The 24900-nt window shown below is 41.1% G+C and overlaps 1 protein-coding gene across 2 annotated transcripts; it reads left to right on the top strand.

The window, feature by feature from the left end:
* Positions 1 to 1929: 1929 nt before the first annotated feature.
* Positions 1930 to 23750, top strand: LOC306848132 (Fc receptor-like protein 5). Of its 2 annotated transcripts, XM_079382499.1 has the most exons (10): positions 1930 to 2138; positions 3125 to 3160; positions 16933 to 17205; positions 17278 to 17406; positions 18436 to 18612; positions 18701 to 18982; positions 21157 to 21420; positions 22074 to 22343; positions 22420 to 22533; positions 22706 to 23750. In XM_079382499.1, the coding sequence occupies exons 1-10, from the start codon at positions 2108 to 2110 to the stop codon at positions 22741 to 22743; spliced, it is 1614 nt and encodes a 537-aa protein (XP_079238625.1). In that variant the 5' UTR covers positions 1930 to 2107; the 3' UTR covers positions 22744 to 23750. The 2 variants fall into 2 exon arrangements, with proteins under 2 accessions (XP_079238625.1, XP_079238626.1); XM_079382500.1 differs by lacking the exon at positions 22074 to 22343 and having other exon boundaries at positions 1999 to 2138; positions 21157 to 21426.
* The last annotated feature ends 1150 nt before the right edge of the window (positions 23751 to 24900 follow it).

The raw sequence follows: 24900 nt of genomic DNA on the forward strand, positions 1-24900 counted from the left end.
AAACATTTATCAACACACATCAGATATGGTAAATGGAAGGAACTGTTTTGAATGAAGAAGGACCTTTCACAGGAACTGTTTGTTTGCTGATCACAGTTTGTGAATAGAAGCCTAATTTCAATAAGACAACCATGTCTCATCAGAAAATTTGAGCAAAACTGCTCAATTCCTATAGATGAATTTTACACTCTCTTTATGAACTTTTTGAAGCATCAAAGTGGTAGCTGTGTGGACTCAATGGATGGACCTAAATCTCTGTTTTCACTAAAGTATATTCACTTTTGTTTCAAAGATGAGCAAAAGACTTACGTGCGTGGAACACAATGAGGGTGAATAAATGATGTCAGAATTTTCATTTTGGGTGAACTAACCCTTTAAAGTACATTTCATCATCAAAGTTTATACATTCATCATTGCACAGAGTAATTAACTTTTTCCATTTTTTTTTTCTTTAAACAAATTTTTGTTTTTGCTGTTTACAGTCCCGCACCTGCACCAGTATTGAAACCCATCTCAGTCAGAGGGAGGACCTGCCATACCTACTGCTACTGAGAAGGATCAAGGGCAGGATCACCATGTGGTCGGACAAGCTTCTCGTCCCTTCTGAAGGAACCAGCTCCTTGAGTACTATTGAACTCTAAGTCCACTATGTTTTCAACCTGTTGAGCAGGTCCTTTTCAATGTCTTTATTTTCCTGCTACACTAGTCTACAACATTGATGTTGGTCATACCAGTGAGTTGCCAAGAGTAAAGGAATTGCATACAAAGCATTGATAAACTTTTGACACATTTTTCAGAGCATCATGTATTTTAATTACAAATATATTTTAAGTTGAGTACTTCTAACAGCCAGCATTTTTAAGTTTTACAGGTCTTTTGACCTGCAGACTTCACGTGTGATATGAAGTTGTATCTTTGTTTTAAGTGTTCTTAAGTTTTTGAAAATAAAGGTTCAAACTGATACAATATACACATGCATTTGTAGTTGAACTGAATGCAGATCACATTTAATGACAAATCAGGGTTAATATGAACACTATATTAGTCTGGAAATAACTCCCTTGGTGTTATTGACACACCTAGTGTAGTTTTGACACTATTAGTGTTTTCCCTCCTTTTTTACACCAAATTAGTGTTGTTTTAACTGTATGAAGTGTTAAAAAAAGTAGCATTATTTCAAGTGTTAGTTTAACTAAATTTAGTGTGGACCTATATAAACACTGAAAAAGTGTTAATTTATACACTGCGAGTGTGAATTTGCTGTGTACTGCATCTTTAATTTCCTCTTTTTGTGTAATTTAGATGGAACATGCATGCCTTTTTATTGTTTGAGTCACTTATCAAAAGTTGCTAAAAGTTTCCAAATATAAAAAAATAGCTAAACTTGTTGCTAAGTGCTTTTGGAAGAAAAAGTTGCTAGGGTAGTCTGAAAAGTTGCTAAATTTAGCAACAAAATTGAGAAGTTGGCAACACTGTTTTTCACTGCGCGGGAACATGAGTGTAGTGTGAAAGCGACATTGCTCTACCCCTGATCCATCTCATCACCGGACCCAGAGCCCAGCCCACTGCCAACCTGGCTGCAACAGAATACAAGCCAAAGCCCACTGCAGACGGGGTGCATGAATGAGTGATTAGTGAATGAGTGAATGAATGAGCAATTTCCGACACAGCTTTAGTTTGTTTCATTTCCTGTTGCCTTTATTCTAGTTTCCTGCTCTCTTTAGTTAATGTGGCGATTAATTTGATCATCACTCCTTTTAGTATTTTAGTTTGTTATTAGTGTATACTTAAGTTTCCTTGTTTGGCTGTGACAGTACTGTGACAATATAAGGGTGAAACTCAGGTCAGAGGACTGATTAACACTAAAAGAGATGAGCTAAAACTTGTGGTTAGGAGGGGCAGCAGTTTTCACTAGTTTCTGCTTTCATTACTTCCCTAACGTTATAAATAAAAGCAGTAGCTTACCATGAAACCATCAAAAATACTGTTTCTGTATTCTTTAGACATGTATTCTTGTAGAGTATACGGTGTTTGACACCTCGGGTGCAGAAGACGTTCTGAGGTTTTAACAGTCTCTCTTCAACCATCTATGATCATTTAGTCAGTTATGGAGCTCTGGCAACTTCCATTTGTGTTCTGTGAGTATTATTTTCTTCCTAAGTATTTAATTAAATATAACATTAAATTATATTTATGCACTTTAGAGACACTTTTATCCAATCTTCGCTAAGGCACTGGATTCCAAAATTAAGTCCCTGAGTGCTGCCTAAAGAAATGGACTGATGTCATATAGAACGGTTGGGGCAATGCAACACAATTTCTTCCTCTCATTATTATTTTTATTCAGAAATCTTGTTCAGTGCCCCGTAATTCAGTATGGTCCTATGATTGAGAGTAATGGCAAATACAGTGATATCAACATTCAGTTGCAGTGCTTATGTGTATCATTGGTTAAAACAATATATAACTTTTCATTCAACTTTTTCATATTCAACTTTTCAAAATATAACTTTTCATTGTAAACAATAATGTGGCATAAGTCCATTTTGCCACCTAACGAAATCATCATAAAGCTCTGTCTTTCCCATGTATGTCAATTACAAACTCATCTGTGCTTTTTAATGTATATATTACACATTGATATAAACAGACCTTCCATATACATGAAATAATGTGCATGAAGAAAAACACCAGGACACTTAAAATTAGTCTTATGCTTGTGATCAGACTGCTGACTTGAGGTTCCATAAACAGTTCTCTGCTATGCCAAAATTTGTAAAATATCAGTCATTTTAAGGACACATATTCTTTCCCAAAAAAATATCTAAATAAGAATTATTTTCAATATTTGTCTCTGCTTTTTCAGACTCTGGAAGGCCTTCGGAAAACTTCCAGGTTCCTTAAATGTTTTCTACATCCGCAAATAATCATCTGCACTCATATAGACGCCTAGTTATATACAAATTAGACAAATCTTCTGCAAATTAAAAACAAATAATTTTCTTGTGGTCAAACTGAAAAACATTGGAGCATAAAATGATGGTGTTTTACATGGAAGGAAGAATATACATCAGTTGATCAGCTCCATGTTCACGCTGTAATGTTTGTCACTTTTTGTTTTTAGTGCTGATTTTAAACATCCACTCTGGACACACTGATGGTGAGTCAATTTGATTTATGTATTTCATAAGATATAGGTGATTCTGCAATGTTACAAATCAGCAATGAAAATGAGTCTTGCAGAGAAAAAGGTACTGCTAGGCTCTGGTTCTTGAATGTATACACCCTGGGTGTTGGTCAAGACACAAAGGACCAACACCCAGATCCTAATAGATCCTCTTCTGAATAATATTAACTCATCATTGCCATTAGGATATGTCCCAAAAACCTTCAAACTGGCTGTTATTAAGCCTCTCATTAAAAAAACAAAACTTGACCCCAAAGAACTAATCAATTACAGACCAATCTTCAATCTTCAAAATGCAGCAGCTAGAGTTCTGACTAGAACCAGGAAGTATGACGTATGAAGTCAGTATGAAGGAAGTATGAAGCTCTCAATGGTCTGTAGGCCAAAGTGAAAGCAATAGGCCCCAGTGCAATGTTTGTGCATTGCTATGCACACAGACTGAATCTGCTGCTGTCACAGGGGGCTAAGTGCTTGCCTGAGTGCAGAATTTGTTTTTGCATCACTCTCTGGGTTTGCCACATTTTTTTCAAAATCCACAAAGAAGATGTCTTTTCCGGAGTCTGCAGGCTGTTCAAGGTTGCCCAGAAACTCTTCTACTTGATGGAATTTCACATCACGGATAGTGAGCACTGTGGCAAACAATTATGATGGCCTCCTGCAGACATTTGATAACATCATTGCAGACACGACAATGGATGATGATACACTGGATTGTGCCAAAGGCTTTGTGAGGAAACTGGAGGTTTTGAGTTTGTGTTCATGTTGTACACATATGAACAAATCTTCTCTGAGGGTGCTTTCAGACCTGTAGATCGTTTGCGTTGTTCCGAAACAGGGATTCACACGGCAACATTGCAAAGCGTACCAAACTGTGTTTATGCAAGTCACATGTGAGTAAAGCTGTCCTCTTATTGGTCAGAGTTCACTTGCTTACGTTCCTCTGCGTCATTTATCAAGATGGATTGACAAGTTTGCTCCGCGGGCTTATTGCGGCTTTATAGCTGTCCTGGCAAATGCAAAACGAATGTAGCTGTCATTCCTCTCTAATATATCTCTCTCTATATAATTATATTTTCACTATATATAATCTGTGAATGCAATTTATATATATATATATATATATATATATAGCAGTTACAGCCAGAGGGAATCGAGGCTTCGTCAGGACAGCATTCTTGTAATGCACGGAGAAGAGTAATTAATTAATTAGAATTGGTTTGTTCGTCCGTTGGGTCGGATTGCTTTCTTACCACAAACGAACCGCTCCAGGATTCGTTTGAAAGCGTGCCGAGACCACCTCTTCAAGGAGGTCTCGGTACGCTTGTTTGGTCCGCTTTTGGTGCGCACCCGAGTGCGATTGCTGCTTTCTCACCTGCCCAAACGAACTGCTCCAGGGTTCGTTTGAAAGCGTGCCGAGACCACCTCTTCAAGGAGGTCTCGGTACGCTTGTTTGGTCCGCTTTTGGTGCGCACCCGAGTGCGATTGCTGCTTTCTTACCTGCCCAAACGAACCGCACCAAGAGGGAAACCGAACTAAATGAGCCAGGTGTGAAAGCACCCTGAGACTGATGTGGTCTTTGATATTGTCCAGCAGAGGGTGATGGATGTTCTGTACTGCAAGAAAAGAATTGAATCTCTTCTTGCATTTGTCAAAGAGAAGAGGTCAGAGGGGGCTTTCCAAGCTGTTTATGCCAAAGCAGCAGATCTCACATCAGACCCACGAGATGAGCCCATAAGAAAGCACCGTCTGACCCAATTGCAGGATCCCCAAGAGCGCTACAGAAATCTGTACATGGCCATCCTTGATAACATCTTGGAGCATATTCCTCGACGGTTTTCAAATTTTGAAAGTATGCTCTTAGAATTAGTCAATCCAGGGAAATTTGATGACACGAGACAAGTATTTCCCGAGGATGCCTTCCAGAATGTCTTGAAAAGTTATGGCCATCACTTTGATTCAGGGAGACTGAGGTCTGAACCTCAAGTCCTGTATTCAGATCAGGACTTGCAGGGTAACAGTGGAAAGCTGTGTGATTACTTGGTGTTCCTTAAAGACATGGAGTTGGACAGTGTAATGCCTCAGCTTTACAAACTGTTCTCATTAGTGGCAACAATTGGAGCTACATCTGCAGGTGTAGAAAGGAGCGTCTCAGGTTACGTATGTAACCCTTGTTCCCTGAAGGGAAGGCTGCGTCGAAAACGCTAGGGGAACGCCTTCAGCGTGACCGCGCTCTGAATCACATGTGTAATCTGTCTAATGGAAGGGTGAGACGTCACGGATGGGTGACGTAATCGACCAGGAAGCATAAAAGCACATGCGGTGGAACCGGCGTCAGCTTCTAGGAATGAAGCAACCGCCGGCAGGGATGCTGGAAGTATGGCCTTGAGATGCAGCGTCTCGTTCCCTTCAGGGAACCAGAGTTACATACGTAACCTGAGACGTTCCCTTCCAGGAACTCTAGCTGCGTCGAAAATGCTAGGGGAGCGAGATGCCCACGCCTCCAGACTTCCAAGTACCTGCCCTGTGTGTATCCCTCAGGAGCACAGCGAGGGCGAGAGAAAAAGGGCCATGAGTGGCTAAAGTGGTCGGGCCTATGTCCCAAAGGCCAACTTCTGAGAAGGTGAAGCATCGGAGTAAAGCATCCATTCCCCAGGCCTCGGCCCCTGTCTCGACAGGATGTCTGCTCCCATATTGAGATACCCAGGAATGTAGACGGCTCTCAGCGAGCAAAGTCTGCCCTGGGACCACACAAGGATCTGGTGCGCCAGCATGTACAAGGGGCGCGAACGCAGACCTCCCTGGTGGTTGATGTAAGAGACCACCGCTGTGTTGTCGGTGTGCATTAACACATGGTGATCTCTTAGGTCTGGAAGAAAGTGTTTGAGGGCTCGAAGCACGGCCAGCATCTCCAGGCAGTTGATGTGCCATGTGAGATGGCGACCACTCCACAGACCGCGGACAGGGTGGCCACTCATGACTGCCCCCCAACCGGTGAGGGATGCGTCCGTCGCTAGAATTATGCTAGAAGGTACATGCATGGTAATTAGTTTGTACATACAGACACGTGTGGGTAAGAACGGACACTTAATTATGAATTGCCTCAGAAATGCGGAAATGCTGTAGGTGACGTCAGACGCTGGAGACTTGGCAGAAAAACTGAATGAACAGCGAGGACAACGAGGAAAATTTGGAAACTCTTCAGGAATACATCGACTGGTGCTTCGACGTTATAGTCATGAAGAAAAACCAAAATGCATGTTCCCCAGCCAAAAGCGAGACGCCGTCTTCCAAAAGAAGTCGCCCGACAGACTCGCCTGAAACAACATCGCCGACAGGTAAAAGCTTTACCGACATCCTGGATTCAATCGACAAGCGGTTATCCAGCTTCGACGCGAGGTTGTCCCTGGTCGAGATCCTGCACCGTGAATTCAAATCCCTGAGGGAATCACTGGAATTCAGCCAGCAGCAGGTGGAAACACTTGCTGCTGAAAACGCATCACTACGGGACTCGGTCAAGTCTCTAACTGAGAATGTGACCCGTATAAGTGAAGAAAATAAAAAAATAAAAGAGACTATTATCGATCTCCAGGCCCGTAGCATGAGAGATAACCTGGTGTTTTCGGGCATCTCGGAATCTGCCGAAGAGGACGTAGAAACTACGGTTAAAACCTTTATCAAGACATACCTGAAGCTTCCGGAAGACACCGTGGAAAACATCTGCTTCGAAAGAGTCCATCGGATGGGAGCGAAGAAACCTGGAGCCCCGAGGCCGCGTCCTATTGTGGCCAAATTTGGATACTTCAAGCAGAAAGAGCAGGTGAAGAGTCGCGGCAGGGAGCTGAAAGGAACCGACTTCAGCGTAAACGACCAGTTCCCCAAAGAAATCCTGGAGCGACGCAAAATTCTGTTCCCAATCCGACGCAGTCTTATCCAAAAGGGCTCCCGAGCTGTCATCGCCGTGGACCGGCTCTACGTGGACGGGCAGCTCTACCGTAACCTCAGTACCACTCCGTGGTTATATTAACACCACTCCAGATAAGAATCCGTTATATTTTTCTTTTTTTTTTTCTTTCCTCTTTCCTCGCTTGTTCTTCCATTTACCTCTAACTATTTATGTCAATTCGCTAATTTAATATGATATCATAACAAACACGATACCGTCAGTCTCCGCAGCGTTTAAATGTTGTTGCAATGTTTTTGTTTCTTTCAAGTTTTTACTTGCATCCCTCTCTGCTTGCTTCTTTGTATATCTTTCTTACTTCTAACTCCTTTCACTGCACCGATCACCTGCTTTACTACACATACACACACAACACCCTATATCACACATCTGCACGGCACGACCATGTACATATACATTCAGCGTCAACGCAACCACTCCGACCTTACAGCGCACACAGACATGAAGGACATACTCGCATACAAGCGCGTACGCCCGCTCATATCTTATTCATTTGAGCATCACACGCAGCGAACAGCATTAGCTACACACACACATCTATGGGCGCACTGAGGTTTGTCACATGGAATGTGAATGGAGCTGGCTCCAGAGAAAAGAAGTTAAAAATATTTAGCCAGCTTAAAAAACTACAGGCAGACGTTGTTTTATTACAAGAGACTCATAGATCTGCCACAGCTACAGATCAACTTAAAACAACTGAGTTTCCTAATGTGTTCTCAGCCTGCTATAACTCTAGGCAAAGGGGGGTAGCAATTTTAATACATAAAAATGTTAATTTCACAGTACTCAACACAGTTATAGATCCAGAAGGTAGATTTCTAATCATTAAATTATCTATATTTGACAAAAAGTTATGTATTGTTAGTATATATGGTCCAAATGTTGATGACCCCTCTTTTTTTCACGGTTTTTTTACCGCACTCTCTGAACACCTAGATTGTGCATTTGTTCTTGGGGGAGACCTCAACTTTGGACTAAATAAAGAAATGGACAGGCTGAGTACAGCTGGAACTCAGCGCAATTGGGAATCCACAAATATAGTTAAACAGTACATGAGCGACTATGGACTTTGCGATGCATGGCGTTCTTTTCACCCCAACCGTAGGGAATATACTTTCTTCTCACATGTCCATCACTCTTACTCTCGTCTGGATTATTTCCTAGTCAGCAGCTCTCTGCTGAGTGACATTTCAGACACAGAGATAAACCCTATAGCTGTCAGCGATCATGCTGCTGTTTCTTTAACTCTAGTAAATAAGAAGGCCACTCCACCAAGTAATAACTGGAGATTCAATACATCATTGCTTAAAGACGATGATTTTATTAAATATTTTAAAGAAGAGTGGGCTTTATATTTAGACTATAATGACCTGCCTGGAACATCAGCATCTGTTCTCTGGGAAGCAGGCAAAGCTGTGATGAGAGGTAGAATAATCTCATTCTCATCGCATAAAAAGAAAAGAGAAAATAAATATATTCAGGAATTAGAAGAAACTATAAAAACTTTAGAAGAAGCCTACGTATCCTCCCAGGAACAGGAAATGCTGAAAAAAATACGTAAAGCAAAACTAGAATTAAATGAAATTATTAATAAAAAAACCCAATTCTTAGCACAAAGACTTCGCTGGCAAGAATTTGAATATGGTAACAAATCAGGTCAATTCCTAGCGAACCAGTTAAAAATAAATAAAGAAAAAACAACTATATGTGCTGTTAAAGATTTAACTGGGGATACAGTATATGACCCTGAAAGAATAAACAACACTTTCAGGGACTTTTACAAATCTTTATATTCTCCACAGATAAACCCATCTAAAGACGAAATTGACCAATTTCTTGACAATATAACTCTTCCGAAATTATCAGAAAATCAAGCGATGACATTGGATTCTCCACTGACATCAGATGAACTTCAGGAAGCCTTGAACAGTATGCCCAATAAAAAGGCTCCAGGTCCAGATGGCTTTCCAGCAGAATTCTATAAAGAATTCTGGGTAATTCTGTCACCAACATTCTACAGAATGTTGCAGGAAACCAAGGAAAATGGTAGACTTCCACCAAATATGAATTCTGCCAACATTAGTCTCTTGCTAAAACCAGGCAAAGACCCTGTATTGCCTACCAGCTATCGTCCAATATCCCTTATTAATGTGGACACTAAAATAATCTGCAAAGCTATCTCAAAAAGAATAGAGAAGATAACCCCTCTCATAATTCATTCCGACCAAACTGGTTTCATAAAAGGGAGGCACTCCTCAACAAATACACATAGGTTACTTAACTTGATAGACTATTCATGCAATAGAAACCTTCAAATTACAATATTGTCTCTAGATGCAGAAAAAGCTTTTGATAGGGTTAACTGGAATTTTCTATTTGCAACTTTACACAAATTTGGTTTTGGAAACTCTTTCATAAACTGGTTAAAAATATTATATAACTCTCCAACAGCATGTGTCAGGACAAATGGCCAAACATCCTCTAGCTTCTATCTTAAGAGGGGCACCAGGCAGGGATGCCCCCTCTCCCCCTCACTGTTTGCAGTTTTTATTGAACCACTAGCAGCAGCAATTAGACAGGCTACAGTGATTAAAGGCATTAAATGCAAGAATGTAGAACATAAAGTTAGTCTTTACGCAGATGATGTGTTACTTTTTCTTCAGCATTCACAAACCACTCTCTCTGAGGTAATTACATTAATAAACTCTTTCTCAAGAGTCTCAGATTATTCAATAAACTGGTTAAAATCAACAGTTCTTCCAATTAATTGCTCCTTCCAGAATTCCTCCACTCCACTGCAATCTGGAAATATTAAATATTTAGGTATTAATGTTTCTCCTAGGCTGACAGATTTGATTAAATTAAACCACATCCCACTTTTAAAGACGGTAGAAGATGATCTAACCAGATGGAAGTCTCTACCCATATCACTCATGGGAAGAGTCGCCTCAATAAAAATGATGGTTTTGCCAAGAATTAATTATTTATTTGCAATGATCCCGAGCAAACCATCACCTGACTGGTTTAGATCTCTGGACTCCTCCATCTCTAAATTCCTTTGGAAAGGTAAACCCCCGCGTATTAGCTTAAAAACGCTACAAAAGACCAAGGATAAAGGAGGACTAGATCTACCTAACTTTCACCACTATTTCTTAGCCAACAGGCTTCAACACATTTCAGGGTGGTTAAAACACACCCTCTTAGATGAGCCTTGGCTAGATGTAGAACAGGCATTATGCAATAATATAGAGATTTCGGATCTGCCATTCATTAGCTTGATCATCAAACGACACGTATGCTTCAAAAGCATCAGTATCAGCTCTTCTCTGACAGCATGGTGGGAGTTTCTAAAAATGACTGAGTCTTCACTAATCCCATGCAAACGTACCCCCATCTGGAACAATCCTGACATATTACTAAACAATAATATGATGAACCTCACAGATTGGAGTTGTAAAGGTATTAAATACCTGGAACATATATTAGAAGGGACAGACTTTATTCCCTTTGACAAATTAGTTAAACAATATGGGATTAACAAAAACAGATTTTTAGAATATCAACAAATTAAATCTATTGTAAAAGGGAAATTTAAATCTAATCATATCAAATTACAAATACCACCAAGTGTGGCAGATTTTCTTAATCTCAAAACCCCCAAATTAATGTCTAAAATATACAGGACACTTTCCAAAATAGATGAATCAGTATCACTTCCTATTGCAAAATGGGAGGCAGATCTAGCAGTAAACTGGGACCATAATTTCTGGTCTCAGATATGTTTAAAAACCTTTGAACTGATTAGAAATCCTGGTTTACAATTAATACAATACAAAATCCTGCATAGAGTGCACTACACAGGTCATCGGATGTTCAGGATGGGTCTTACAGCTTCTAACAACTGCTCACACTGTCAAGGCAATACACCTGACAATTACATCCACGCTCTATGGTTCTGTCCACCTGTTCAGAGGTACTGGTACAGGATTTGTGAAGATTTATCAAAGTGTCTTAAATGCTCTATTCCAGCCTCTCCTTCAGTCTGCTTGTTGGGCGACCTAGATGGTGTCACTACAGAAGGTAACACAATCCACATGGCTTTCACTGCCCTATGCATTGCTAAGAAGACTGTCCTCATGAACTGGAAAAATAAAAATAATCTTAATATCAACCAATATAGAAATTATTTGTGGGATTATATTAGTCTTGACACAGCTTTTGCTGCCACATTAGATCAATCTCTCTGGACTCCTTTGATCAGCTCCATCACCTAGTGTGAGTGGGGGTCCTGATTCTGTCCGGCTGTGGTTTTTGCTGTTGGGGTGGCCATATGGGCTTGGGGCATCTGGGAGTTCCCTGGGGGTGGGTTTCTTGGGGGGTTCGGCGCTGGGGCTGCAATCTTGGCCTGGATGGGGTATTGGTGACTCTTGGGTGCTGTTTTTCTGGCGGCTGCATGCGGCGCTACTGGGGATGCCTGTGCCGGCGGACGTAGGTTGCCGGCCTGGCGGCTGCACTATTCCAGGGTTGGTCCGGGGGGGGCTTGGGGTTCTGGGGGCGCTCTGCCTCCCGGTTGGGGTTACGGCTGGGCCTGGGGGGCTTGGGTCCTGGTTGGTGTGCCGCCGGGAGCATGGGTTGGTGCATGCGCTTGGGCCCGGCCCTGGTGTGGGGGTCTTCGATGCATCGGTGCCTCCGCGGGGGGGATCCAATAGAGGCAGGGAAAACGGGCCTAACCTGGGTGTCTTATTGTCTTATGTAGTCTGGGAGTTGAATGAGTGATGGGGTGGGGTAGTTTTTCCTCTGCTGTGGGGTCTGGTGGGCCGCCCCGGGCTGCCATGGGCCCTGGTCTGGATGGGCCTGGGCCCCCCGCCCTGGGCAGATTTGGGGTAACGGGGGTGCCTATGGGGGTCAGCGGGGGAGCTGGCTCCGAAGGGGGGGGTATTTTGCCCCCTCTGATGCTTTCCTCCCCATCCCTAAGGCTTCACTTCTCCCGCTCCATCACACCAACACATAGGTAGGGTTTTGAGGTGCGGGTGTGTCGCTGGGATGCGGGGGAGGTGGTACTCCTCTGTCTCCTCGTGGCCACCTGCATCTCAATCACACATTACAGCTTAGACATTCTCATTACTTACTGTCACATGACACATACATATAGGGCCTTGGGGGTGGGCACACTGAATGGCATCCGGAGGGCGGTCTGTTCATTCAGCCTTCCCTCTGGTGCCAGTGCCCACTTCTCAATTTTAAGTTGCACATAGACATTGAGGGCTCTAGGGAGGGGACGAGCTGACACAAGCTTGTGGAGGGTGCCCCTCCCCTGTTTTAAAGCACCCCTGTTTTAAAGCACCTTAGAACAACACACACCAACACTACATTTGAGCGGGTGAGGTGAAGCATGGGGTCTCTTTTTTTTTTTTTTTTTTTTTTTTATCTCAAACCCCTGTTCTCTGTTCTCTGTCCGGGGCCGGGGGCTGCGAGGATGAGCTGGCCGCCCGGTCGGGGTCTGGGCTGGTGGTCTTCTCTGCTGCTGCGGGGACCGGGGTGGTCTTCCTGTCCCCACGCCAGAGCGAAGGGGGTTCAGCTCCGGGATCGGGCGCTGATTACCCCTCTGGGGGTGGTGGTGCCTGGATCTAGGAGTATAGAGTGCATATAGGGAGTGTGAGTGTGGGTACCATGTCCATTTTTGTGTGTCTACATGTGGGGCGAGGGTGAGAATATTCGTTGCGTGCATGAGGGTGGGAACGTATGCTTGTGTATATGTGTGCTTGTTCGTCTACGTCTATGTGTCAGGTCGGGCCTTAGACTCCACCTCACTCATCATCTCAGTCGACCCCCACCCCACCACCATGCCCTGCCGGTGGAGGATGCCGCCGGTGCATTGGTGGTTTCTCGCGCCGGGGCAGGATGCTCGGGTGAGCGCTGGCCCACTCTCGGCGGTCGCTTGGCGGGGCCTGGCCCTACTGGCCTTGCTGGGCCCCGGTTGGGGGGTGGGGGGCCCTTGGATCTCCGGGCCCAGGGCTCGGTCTGCCCTGGTGTGGTCGGCTGCCGGCGGAGCCTGCGGGCTTGCCGCCACGGCACCCTGGGGTGTCTACACTGTGGCTGTCGGATGTCCCACCTTCGGGCTCTCCTCTGCCCTTTTCTGGGTGGGGGCCGCAGTTGTCCCTGCGGTGGTTCCCCTGGGGGTCCCGTGCCCTGGGGGGCCTCCGGATGTTTGGGGCCTGGGTCTCTTCCATGCCTGCTTCATGCCTTGCGGGATGGGGCTGTTGTTCCCCACACACACACTATTAAACATTTACATGGAGGAACCTTATGAACACAAGCGCGCTCACACACACAGGTGTACACTCAAGCATTCACATTGGTGTAAAAACGGGTGCTCACAGACACACATTGTTCTGATCTGCTGTTGCTTCAAAACTTATTTTGTAATATTAGTTATGCGTGTTGCTCAATAACATTTAACATTTAGAATTTATTGTGATTCATACAGATGTTGGTTGTTGCTGCAGTTTCTCTGATGTTGTGTCTTCTGTTGTGTCTTCTGTTGTTTTCTCTTTTTGTCAGCAGGTATCGAAGCAAATTGTCTGTTTTTTTTTTTTTGTTTTGTTTTTTCCTCTCTCTCTCTATCCCCCATTCTCTTTTTTTTCCTCTCTCTCTCTCCCCCTTCTCTGTTGACTTTATCCACAATTTTTTTTTTTTTTTTTTTTTTTTTTTTTTTTTTCTAATTCCTTTTTTTTTTATTTTTTTTTTATTATTATTATTTTTATTATTATCATTATAATTATAATTATTATTTTTTTATTATTATTATTATTATTTTTTTTTATTTTTTATTTTTTTTTTTTTTCTCTCTCTTGTTTTCTCTGTCCCCTGGTCTTGTCGGTCATAGTATGGTTAAATAAAAGGGTATATAAAATTTAATTAATTAATTAATAAAAAAAAAATAATATAAAAAAAAAAAAAAAAAAGGCTGTGAATGATGATAGCATAACTACACATACGTACTGTCATGTGTTATCTGTGTTACTGACAGGCCAAAAAAAAAAAAAAAAAAAAAAAAAAAAAGAATTATGCGACCGGGCCCTGAGACGAGAACCAAGAACGTCTCCACATGTCTAAGGCAAGTAGGCATCGCCGCGTGACCTTGAATGTGAAGTGGGTTTCCCCTCGGGGAGAACCCCTTGGTTCTGACCCACCACTGTATGGCTCTCATGTACAGCAGGCCAATAGGTATCACGTCGGACGCAGCTGCAATCAGACCCAGCAGTTTTTGAAACTGCTTGACAGTGAGCGACTGGCCTTCTCTCACTCTTTTGACTGACGTGAGGATCGACTCAAACTGAGCAGGGGACACGCGTGCTTGCATCGTGGTCGGATCCCACACCACGCCTAGATAAGTGGTTCTCTGAACTGGAGACAGCACACTTTTCTTGGCGTTCAGTCTCAACCCCAGCACTTTCATGTGCGCGAGAACGACATCTCGATGAGCCTTCCGAGAGCAAGCATACGCATTACACATGTGATTCAGAGCGCGGTCACGCTGAAGGCGTTCCCCTAGCGTTTTCGACGCAGCTCGAGTTCCTGGAAGGGAACTTCTCCTGTTTAAAGCGGCTCAAGTCCTACACCCGTAACACAATGGGCCAAGGCAGTTTAAGCAGCTTAGCTCTGCTGGCCATTGAAAGGACACTGGTCAAGTCACTGGAAAAAACGCCTAGTTGGTACGACAGGGTCACAGAGCATTTTCTTGAAAAGGAACATAGGGCAGAATTAATAACGTATAAATAAATGGACAATTTTTATGATGTAGGCCAAAAATGAGCTTCCCCTCTTTGAAAGACCAGCAGCTGCCATTGGTGTCCTCCCAGCGGGTCCATGCTCCTTGTTTGCCCTGGGAAACAGCCTTGATGAGGTAACGGTCCTGTTCCACTCGTGAGACCTCTTCCACCACCATGGACTTCCTCTGCTCCCTTGTGGCTTTGGACCAAAACTGGACTGGTTCTCCCCAGCCCAACCCTGGTTCTTCCCACTACCTCCTTATGTTGTAGCCTGTTAACGGCTTGGTCGAGCTCCTGCTGGCCCTCCATCTACGCCCAGTGCAGCTGGTCACCCCTGCACTCTTCACTGCTTCGTCCCTGGATTCCCTCAGCTCGAATACAAGACGGGTCTTCTCCTGCTTGTATCCGAGGTTAATGGACTTCAAAGGAAGCTGAAGGGCATTCTTGCTGAAGAGGCCTGCATCAGAGAAGCAGCGTGGGAGGACCAACCACTTCCTGATGTAGGTGTTGGAGATGGTGTCCATCCTGCTAGCCAGCTATGATGGTATTTCGGACACCTTCCAGGGTTTCTGCAGGATTTTTAAGCTCAAATTTAAGACTTTTTAAGACCTGGCCAAATAAAATTAATACCATATAAGCAGGGTAGGGCAATGTCTATAGTAGCATATTAAACTGTAAAATGACTGCCAAAAGCATTCAGATACAAGCTTTCACAAAAACAAAAAGTTTTATAAAATGATAAACTTTACATTTCAGACTTTAAACCATTTTTAAGAAAATTGATAAGTCAAAAGTATTAATTGTTTTGATTTTAACAATTATTATCAATAAATTACACAGAATGCTAACATTCAGTTACAAATGCATAAATAATGTTTTGATATTTGAAACCTAAAACATTGAAAACTGATGTTTGAAATTATTTTAAAAAATGAAGATACTTTAAATGTGAAATTAAAACCACCAGCAGGTGGCAGCGAGCCATCGTTAATAAGTGAGTCATTGCGATTGAACCGAATCATTTAAAAGGTTGATTCATTCAGGAAGGAATCACCGTCATGTTGCTCAGAGACGCCAAACAGTGCTGAATTATTTTAGTTGGAGAAATAGAGCAAAAGCAGGAAATATGGTGTCTAAAACGTAAGTCTCTTAATATTAACTTTTAAATTATGTGATCATTCTAAATGTATTTTAATAGCCTGAATCGTGCAGTGAAACTCGTACGCGCACTAGTTTAACCTCTGTTAACGGATTCATTCTCTGCCAGCAGGTGTCGCGTTTGGCTGAAATAAAACGGTTTTCCGGTAAAGACAGCAGGCTACACGAAGCAGCGCAGCACCAGACTTTGAACGTGCAGCAGTCATGTTTATTTCATGAAATCATAGCCTTTTGAAGTTTAATCGTCACATTCAGCCTTATCGCAATTCTGGACTTTCCGTCTCCAAATTTAAGACCTCTAGATCATAATTAAGACTTTCTTGTACAATTTAAGACTTTTTAAGGCCTTAAATTTGATACAACTAAATTTAAGACTTTTTAAGACCCCACGGAAAGCCAGACCTTCAGAGGCCACATCACACGCTGGAAAAGTGTGACTCGGTAGCACCATTGCTTCAACTTCCCAGGAAGCTGGCTGCTGTCCAGTTTTCCGAGCCCCTCTCTCAGCTGCATTTGTTCACATTTCCAGTGAACAAAAATTCTTCAGAAATATGTTCATACCTCTGAAGTCTTGAGATTGGACAAGATGATTTCAGTTTCTATCTCGATCATCAGTCATTGTAAAATGTGTTAACTCTTTTGAATTGTCCTCTCAATTTACACAACCATTAGCCATTTACAGCCTTGTTGATGAGTAAATAATAAGATGCTGCATTTTATGATGCAGAAGTCATGATATATTTCTGCAGCACATTTTCCTATAGAAATAAAACGTTGTAATCCAAAATCAAGTAACTGCAGTCATGCAGTAAACCAGCAGATTATTGTCATTGTGAATTGTTGTCATTTTACAGAAAAAACAAAAGCCAAAGTGAGCATCAAACCTGATCAACATGTATTCAGAGGAGACACGGTCACACTCAGATGTGACATTGATGGTGGAGGAGTCACTAGCTGGCAGTACAGCTGGTATAAAGATGGTTCAGTCAGTGCTTTCAGTGAACTACAGGAACACACATTGAGTTGTGTTACTGAGTCTGATGCAGGTAAATACTCCTGTTATGGAGCAGAAAGAGGAGGATCACGAACATCAAACATCAGTGATGAAGTTACACTGACAGTATCAGGTGAGTTTGATCATCTCTTCATAAATACATACAGGTTTAACATGTTATTAATGAGTCATTTGTCAATTCCAGATCTCAGAGCAGTTTTAAGTGTTTCTCCACAGAAGTGGATGACTGAAGGAGATCCAGTGACTCTGATCTGTGAAGTTTACTGCTCTACTGGATGGACATTCAGCTGGTTTACTGAAACGGTTTCATCAGGTATAAGTAATAATGTGCTTCATGTGGTAACATCTGAATGAACTGGTTTTATTCAAGCAAATTACTGCTTAAAGGGAAAGTTCAACCCATTTCATTTAAATGCATGTATGCATTCTTTCTTTCTTTTTCGGACCATATGTGCACACTCATCCACACTGTATAATGGCAGTGGGTATGATCAGCATCGAGCTTTTGAATAAAGACACAAATGAATCAGAGAATGGTACCATGCGACACGTGCTGTATATTTCAGGTTTTCTTGGGGTAGATGATATAGTTTGGTGAAAAACAATGCATTATTTAACAAAAATCCTAATGTGATTATTCTCTATAAATGACGTGAAGCAGCCAAAAACAAACCAAATCCACAAGAGATGAGGCTAACTTGTGACACATCAGTTCACCTTTACAATTGCGTCTTGAAGTTTATTTTATCCACTGAAAACTTTACAAACACTGAGGCATTACTTGATTGGATCAGAAGATTATTTAAATCAAGAACAAAATTCGAATGAATAAAAAAAAAAAAAAAAGTGTGCTCCCACACTCACCCCCTTCTTTCCTAATGGATTAATAAATCATGACATGAAATACAGTGCCTTGAAATCCCAGAAAGTATCCATGTACTTTCATCACAGCTGAACATCTCCAGAACTCTTGTTATGACAGTCAAAATGACAGTTGAAAGATGAAAGCGATAACTTGTTGCGACGAGCACAACATATATTCACCTCAGAAAAGAAAGTGCATGGATTTTGTGTCCGTTTTTTTCACAGTATTTTTAATGTAAACTATCCCTTTAATGTGACTGAATCAACCTGACTGTGGGTTACATCAATAACATTCTACCCCAAACTCTTACAATTTCTGTGACTGATCTGGATTTTCAAACAAACAGCAATGTTTTGATGACTACAGATGACTTCCGTCTCTGCATATTAGGCTGAGCTAGGAGACATTAACATTTAAAGCAATTACATTCACTTTAAAGGTCAGAATACTTAAGTTGCACATTCTCACTTTATACAGAAAGCAGCAATCATTATCAGCTGCTCTCAGACAGCAGCAGAGGAGCTGGAGGAAACTACACCATCAGTTCTGCTGCACTAAAACACACAGGAGTTTATGTGTGCAGAGCAAAGAGAGAAAACCCTACCTATAAAACAATCGACAGCAACAAACAACCACTTTGGGTCACCAGTCAGGGTCAGTATTTATTTATTTATTTTTTAATTTTTTAATGCACAAATTTAAAACATTTCTAAATTGTAGCTGTAATTTCCTTCTCCTCCAGCTGTTTCTCCTCCAGTCTCTCTGATCATCAGTCCCAGCAGAACTCAACACTTCACATATGTCTCTCTCTCTCTGAGCTGTGAGGACCAGAGTAACTCTGATAGATGGAGAGTGAGAAGATACACAGACCGTGGGCAGCTGGAAGATTGTTTACTATCACCCTGGGCGTCACAAACAGGATCTACATGTAAAATCAGCTCCATTGACCCAACAGAAACTGGAGTGTACTGGTGTCAGTCTGAATCCGGAGATAGCTATAATCTTGTTAATATCACCGTACACAGTGAGTATATGTTTCTGTATTTATTAATTTCACAGGCAGTTTACAGTCAGTGCATAAAGCTGGTTAGTACAGGAAGCAGGGGTTCTTATCATTTTTAAAGACACCAGTATTAGTTTTTTTAAGCATAAATAGTGTGATTAGTGTGTTCACACTGAAAATTCCAAAAAGAAAAAATGCACATCAAATACCCAAATGATGCACTTAACAAAAATAAGTGTGGGAATGTTGCTCACTTTATGTACTGTTGTACAGGTCATGTACTGTCACAGCTTTAATTACATACTGGAGGGGGTGTGGCTATGAGATTCTGATGTTAGATGACACAATAACCTTATAGGCTATAATTCATACACTAGACAGTTGAGTGCATAGTGCACAGACTAATAGTGAATAGTGTATTGTGCATCATTTGGGACACAACTTATATTAGTGGTATAAGTTTAGAGGTGTATTTTTACCTGGGATCTATACTCTTAAAGGGGACATATCATGAAAATCTCACTTTTTCCATGTTTAAGTGCTTTAATCGGGTGCCTGGTGCATCTACTAAGCCAGAAAACGTGAAAAAGGACAACCCAGTAACTATGTTTTGGTAAGAATTTCTCAGCAAGCATGTGAAAAATGAGCTGTTCAGATTTTGCTGCCCCCATGACATAGAAAGGGGATCTTATTATAATATTAACACCCCTTAACGATTCCACCCACGGAGCTACCATTTTGTTTTCGCAAGCGATAACGGTGTAGACATGAAAGAGAACTTAGTTTAGTAATTACATTCCGTGTGACTGCTGCTTTCTGTGCATGTGTTTCGGATGTGTGCGCTCAGAAAACCCTATATCAAAACTTTAAATATGGCTTTAAAAGACATGATTTCAGCAAGATAGACATGATAATCAAAACCATATAGGTCTCCTTTAAAAATAACTTGTGCAGCGCTTGGTGGGAACAAACATACTCTATTTATTATGGTGGCTGAGAGAGCTCAACGCGCTGCAAATAGAAAAAACACCTGCAAATTAAGAAAACAACTTCTTCAATTTTACAGCACACACGCTGCAAATGCTCACAACACAACCAAATAAAGAAAAACATTGCAAATACTCACAACACAACCAAAAAAAAGAAACGCGCTGCAAATAAAATTGTGTTGTGAGCATTTGCAGCACCTGCTGTCAAATTGATGAAGCTGTTTTCTTGATTTGCTGGTGACTTTTCTAATTGCATGTGTTTTCTGAAGTTGCAGCGCGTTGAGCTCTCTTGGTCACCGTCATTAATTAACTTTAAAGGGTTAGTTAACCCAAAAATTAAAATTCGGTCATTAATTACTCATAATTGCTGCCGACATAGAACACCAGCCCAGTCTCACGACAATTCATACATATTTTACAAGGGGGCTAATTCGTATGAATTCGTAGGACCGCACTCGTACAAATTCATATGATTTTTTTCTAAATCGTACCTATTTTACGAGTTGCCAATTCGTCTGAATTTGTACGAATGACCTAGACCTAAACCTACCCGTCACTGGGGTTTAGACAAATCAAACAAAATCGTACGAATTAGCCACCTCATAAAATACGTACGAATTGGTCGTGAGATAGTGTTGAGAACAAGCATGTGCTGCACCTTGTTTACGAGCAGGAAAATGCATACGCATGCATACTTTCGATAATGGAGGAGGACGGTTACTTGGAGGAGAATAATTGTTGAATAAAGTTGTCATTTGTTTTCTTTGCACACAAAGATTATTCTCATAGCTTCGTGAAATTCAGGACTAGTCTGCATGGCCTGAATAAATCAAACCAGTATCTTACCAGTAAAGTTTTGATGGAAGACAATTATAATAGAGGGAAAGATGATTACAATATCAGTTTAAGGCAACTGGTAATGGTCTGTTGCTGTGTTTCTGTGACTGTTTAAAGCACATGAATGAGACGTGATTGGGTGTTTGTTGCTAAGCATCTAACTGTAACATTTTAACACGGCATCATTTCACACTGTACAACTTTGGCACAGCAAAGCGGGGTTAGCGAGCTATTCACACAGAACACGTTTCTGCTTTAAAAAAGTTGAGACAAGGGCAGTGGACTGGGTATTTAACCATAACAGTGGTAGCTATACAGTGCAGTAAACTACTATGTTTACATAAAGTTTGTGTTTTCTCTGTTATGTAGTTGGTGTTATTCTGGAGAGTCCTGTTCATCCTGTGACTGAAGGAGATATTATGACTCTACGCTGTTTATATCCGTATACAAGCCCACCAAACCTCACAGCTGATTTCTATAAAGATGGATCACTCATCCAGAGTCAAACTACAGAGATGATCATCTCTAATGTCTTAAAGTCACATGAGGGCTTCTACTACTGCAAACACCCAGAACGAGGAGAGTCACCCAAGAGCTGGGTCTCAGTCAGAGGAGTCTCAAATGAATCCTGCTGTATACGTGAGCTGATTTATTTCTTCATATGCTCTTGTTCGGATATAGTGCTTAATAAATTTAATAAAGTCGTGAGATAGTGTTGAGAACAAGCATGTGCTGCACCTTGTTTACGAGCAGGAAAATGCACACGCATGCGTACTTTCGATAATGGAGGAGGACGGTTACTTGGAGGAGAATAATTGTTGAATAAAGTCGTCATTTGTTTTCTTTGCACACAAAGATTATTCTCATAGCTTCGTGAAATTCAGGACTAGTCTGCATGGCCTGAATAAATCAAACCAGTATCTTACCAGTAAAGTTTTGATGGAAGACAATTATAATAGAGGGAAAGATGATTACAATATCAGTTTAAGGCAACTGGTAATGGTCTGTTGCTGTGTTTCTGTGACTGTTTAAAGCACATGAATGAGACGTGATTGGGTGTTTGTTGCTAAGCATCTAACTGTAACATTTTAACACGGCATCATTTCACACTGTACAACTTTGGCACAGCAAAGCGGGGTTAGCGAGCTATTCACTCAGAACACGTTTCTGCTTTAAAAAAGTTGAGACAAGGGCAGTGGACTGGGTATTTAACCATAACAGTGGTAGCTATACAGTGCAGTAAACTACTATGTTTACATAAAGTTTGTGTTTTCTCTGTTATGTAGTTGGTGTTATTCTGGAGAGTCCTGTTCATCCTGTGACTGAAGGAGATATTATGACTCTACGCTGTTTATATCCGTATACAAGCCCACCAAACCTCAGAGCTGATTTCTATAAAGATGGATCACTCATCCAGAGTCAAACTACAGAGATGATCATCTCTAATGTCTTAAAGTCACATGAGGGCTTCTACTACTGCAAACACCCAGAACGAGGAGAGTCACCCAAGAGCTGGGTCTCAGTCAGAGGAGTCTCAAATGAATCCTGCTGTATACGTGAGCTGATTTATTTCTTCATATGCTCTTGTTCGGATATAGTGCTTAATAAAGTTCATTTGTGTCTCTTTTTCAGTGTCTCAGTCAGAATCTCAGATCTCTGTCCTCCACACACTCAGTTCTGTACTGGCAGTTTGCCCATATCTGCTAGTGACAGTCGTGCTGATCTTCAAATGCTACAAGATAAGAGGTAAAAAGTCTGACTGATTTATTTGAAGCCACTGCAATCATATTTTTATTGATAAACAGCTACCTCTTTTGTAGCTTTTAAATTAGCTTTAAAAGTTAAAAGATGACTGTAGCAATTAACACAGGAAAAAAAAACAAGTGAATGTTGAGATGTTTGTGAATTTAATTAACAGTTACATCATCTGTTGAAGAGGAAGAAACTTCTGTTTGACATTCTGTTGAGTGAGAAATGTCAACTTCATCCTGAATTTCTCTTTATTTCTCATTTCCATATCACAAGCTTTTACTTGCCCACTGGCAGTTTACTCACTGTAATGAACCAGTTTTGAGGGTGATAACTGAATTTAAATGCAAGAATGAATCCCATTAGTTATTGTAATCACTGTGTAAGGAATACAGAAGTCACTCTGTATCACAATGGCTAAACTTTTGCTGTTTCTGTGTATGCCTGCTTCACATTATAACCACATGAGCACAACAATGTAATTTGTATAAGCATGTATATTCCTTATTTTAGCACAAGATTCCTAACTTATATCGCTGCTATGCCCTGTAGGTCTTTGAGATTTACCTGTCCATGTTTCCTTGTTTTATATAAAGTGTTTTATTTTTTGTTTTTTTACAGTAATATTGAAGCATACGCTTTGTTAGTTTTTTGAAGTGTGACCTTGTTACTTGAACAGTAAAAGAAAAGGAACAATAGCCTCTTATTACAATGAATCATCTTTTACATGTCAATCTCTAAATATTTGTTGATAAGTTTGTTGTTTCCAGAGCCAGTGAATTCACATGCTTATTGTGCTTATAAAATCTTATACTGTTTTGACTGGTGTGTAAAAATGCATGCTAGTGTTCACATGGTGAGAGCTGCCTGTTGTGGTAACATTGTAATGTTTTTTAAATGCAACTGAACAGGAACACATGGTGTCAAATACTGAATTTGTGTTTAAATTTGTGAAACACAAGGATAGTGTTAATAGTTCTGAGAAATCTTCTAGAAAATGCTGTTATGTTTGTGACACTTGGCCTTTACAACAGATTTTAATGTCTAAGCAATTGAGAAAACTGTATTAAGGTTAGAGATTTATTAAAAACCTTAACCTCAAGAATGAGCAACAAGAAATGTTGCTTAGCAAGCACCATTAATGAAAATTGTTAAATGTTACTAACATTTCTCATTCTCTGCATGAATCGCTAATAAATCAAAATATGAAACCCACCTTTGAGCTTCACACACACACGTGTGTTTGTATGTAGGCATCAGTGGCGGCTGCTGGTCTTTCAAAGAGGGGAAGCTCATTTTCGGCCTTTCATTTTCAATTTTCATAAAAATTGTCCATTTATTTATACGTAAATTATTTTCAAGAAAATGCACTGTGACCCTGCCGTACCAACTAGGCATCTTTTCCAGTGACTTGACCAGTGTCCTCTCAATGGCCAGCAGAGCTAGGCTGCTTAAATGGCCTTGGCCCATTGTGTTACGGGTGTAGGACTTGAGCCGCTTTAAACAGGAGAAGCTCCTTTTTACACCTGCAGATGTAGCTCCAATTGTTGCCACTAATGAGAACAATTTGTAAAGAACACTGTCCAGCTCCATGTCTTTAACCCCCTGGGCTCTGAGGGTGTTTTGGGGGCCTGGAGAAGTTTTGACATGCCCTGACATTTGTGCTTTTTTCAGTTGCTTATAAATTGTAAGGTCCACACATTTGGCCCAAAGAAGGTATCCGATGGTGGAGAAGGTTTCCTGCGTGTTCGGTCTTTCCAGTGTGCAAAGTTCTTCAATTTAAGTTAAACTCTATAATCTGACTCCATTTTATTATTTAATCTGACTCCATTTTATTATGACCTCGTATTTAACTTGAAATACAAATTGATTGCTTGTCTATTTCTAATTAGTATTCTTCTGATATTTGATTATTCTAGTTAACTCTTGACTTTATATTTACTCGTTCATTCGGTTGCTCATGTCTCTAACAAGGATGCAACGTAATCTACTAGAGTCAATAATTACAGAGTAAAACAGAATAAGGTCAAATGTAACAATTTATTATCAGTCAGGTAAATACTGTATGTGCTATGTCAATTACACAGCAATTCAAAGAGATCAAATCATATCAATACAAAACATTGAATTCTCAAAGATAAATCTACGAGTAAAGGATGCATACCTGACTTTATAGAAATACATAGTGTGAGTATTGAGACACCACACTACGGGCTTCTGGCTACAGAATTTGCGCCGATCCTTTTGCAACATTTCCTTAAGTATACTTCAGACCAAGACCAATACCCCCGAGATGGAGACAGGAGCTAACAATTGTAATTTGCTTTAATCAAGTCGAGTTAACACCTTTAGGGACAGAAGGTA

This window comes from Barbus barbus, assembly GCF_936440315.1.
Source record: "Barbus barbus genome assembly, chromosome: 3".
Classification (NCBI taxonomy): Eukaryota; Metazoa; Chordata; class Actinopteri; order Cypriniformes; family Cyprinidae; genus Barbus; species Barbus barbus.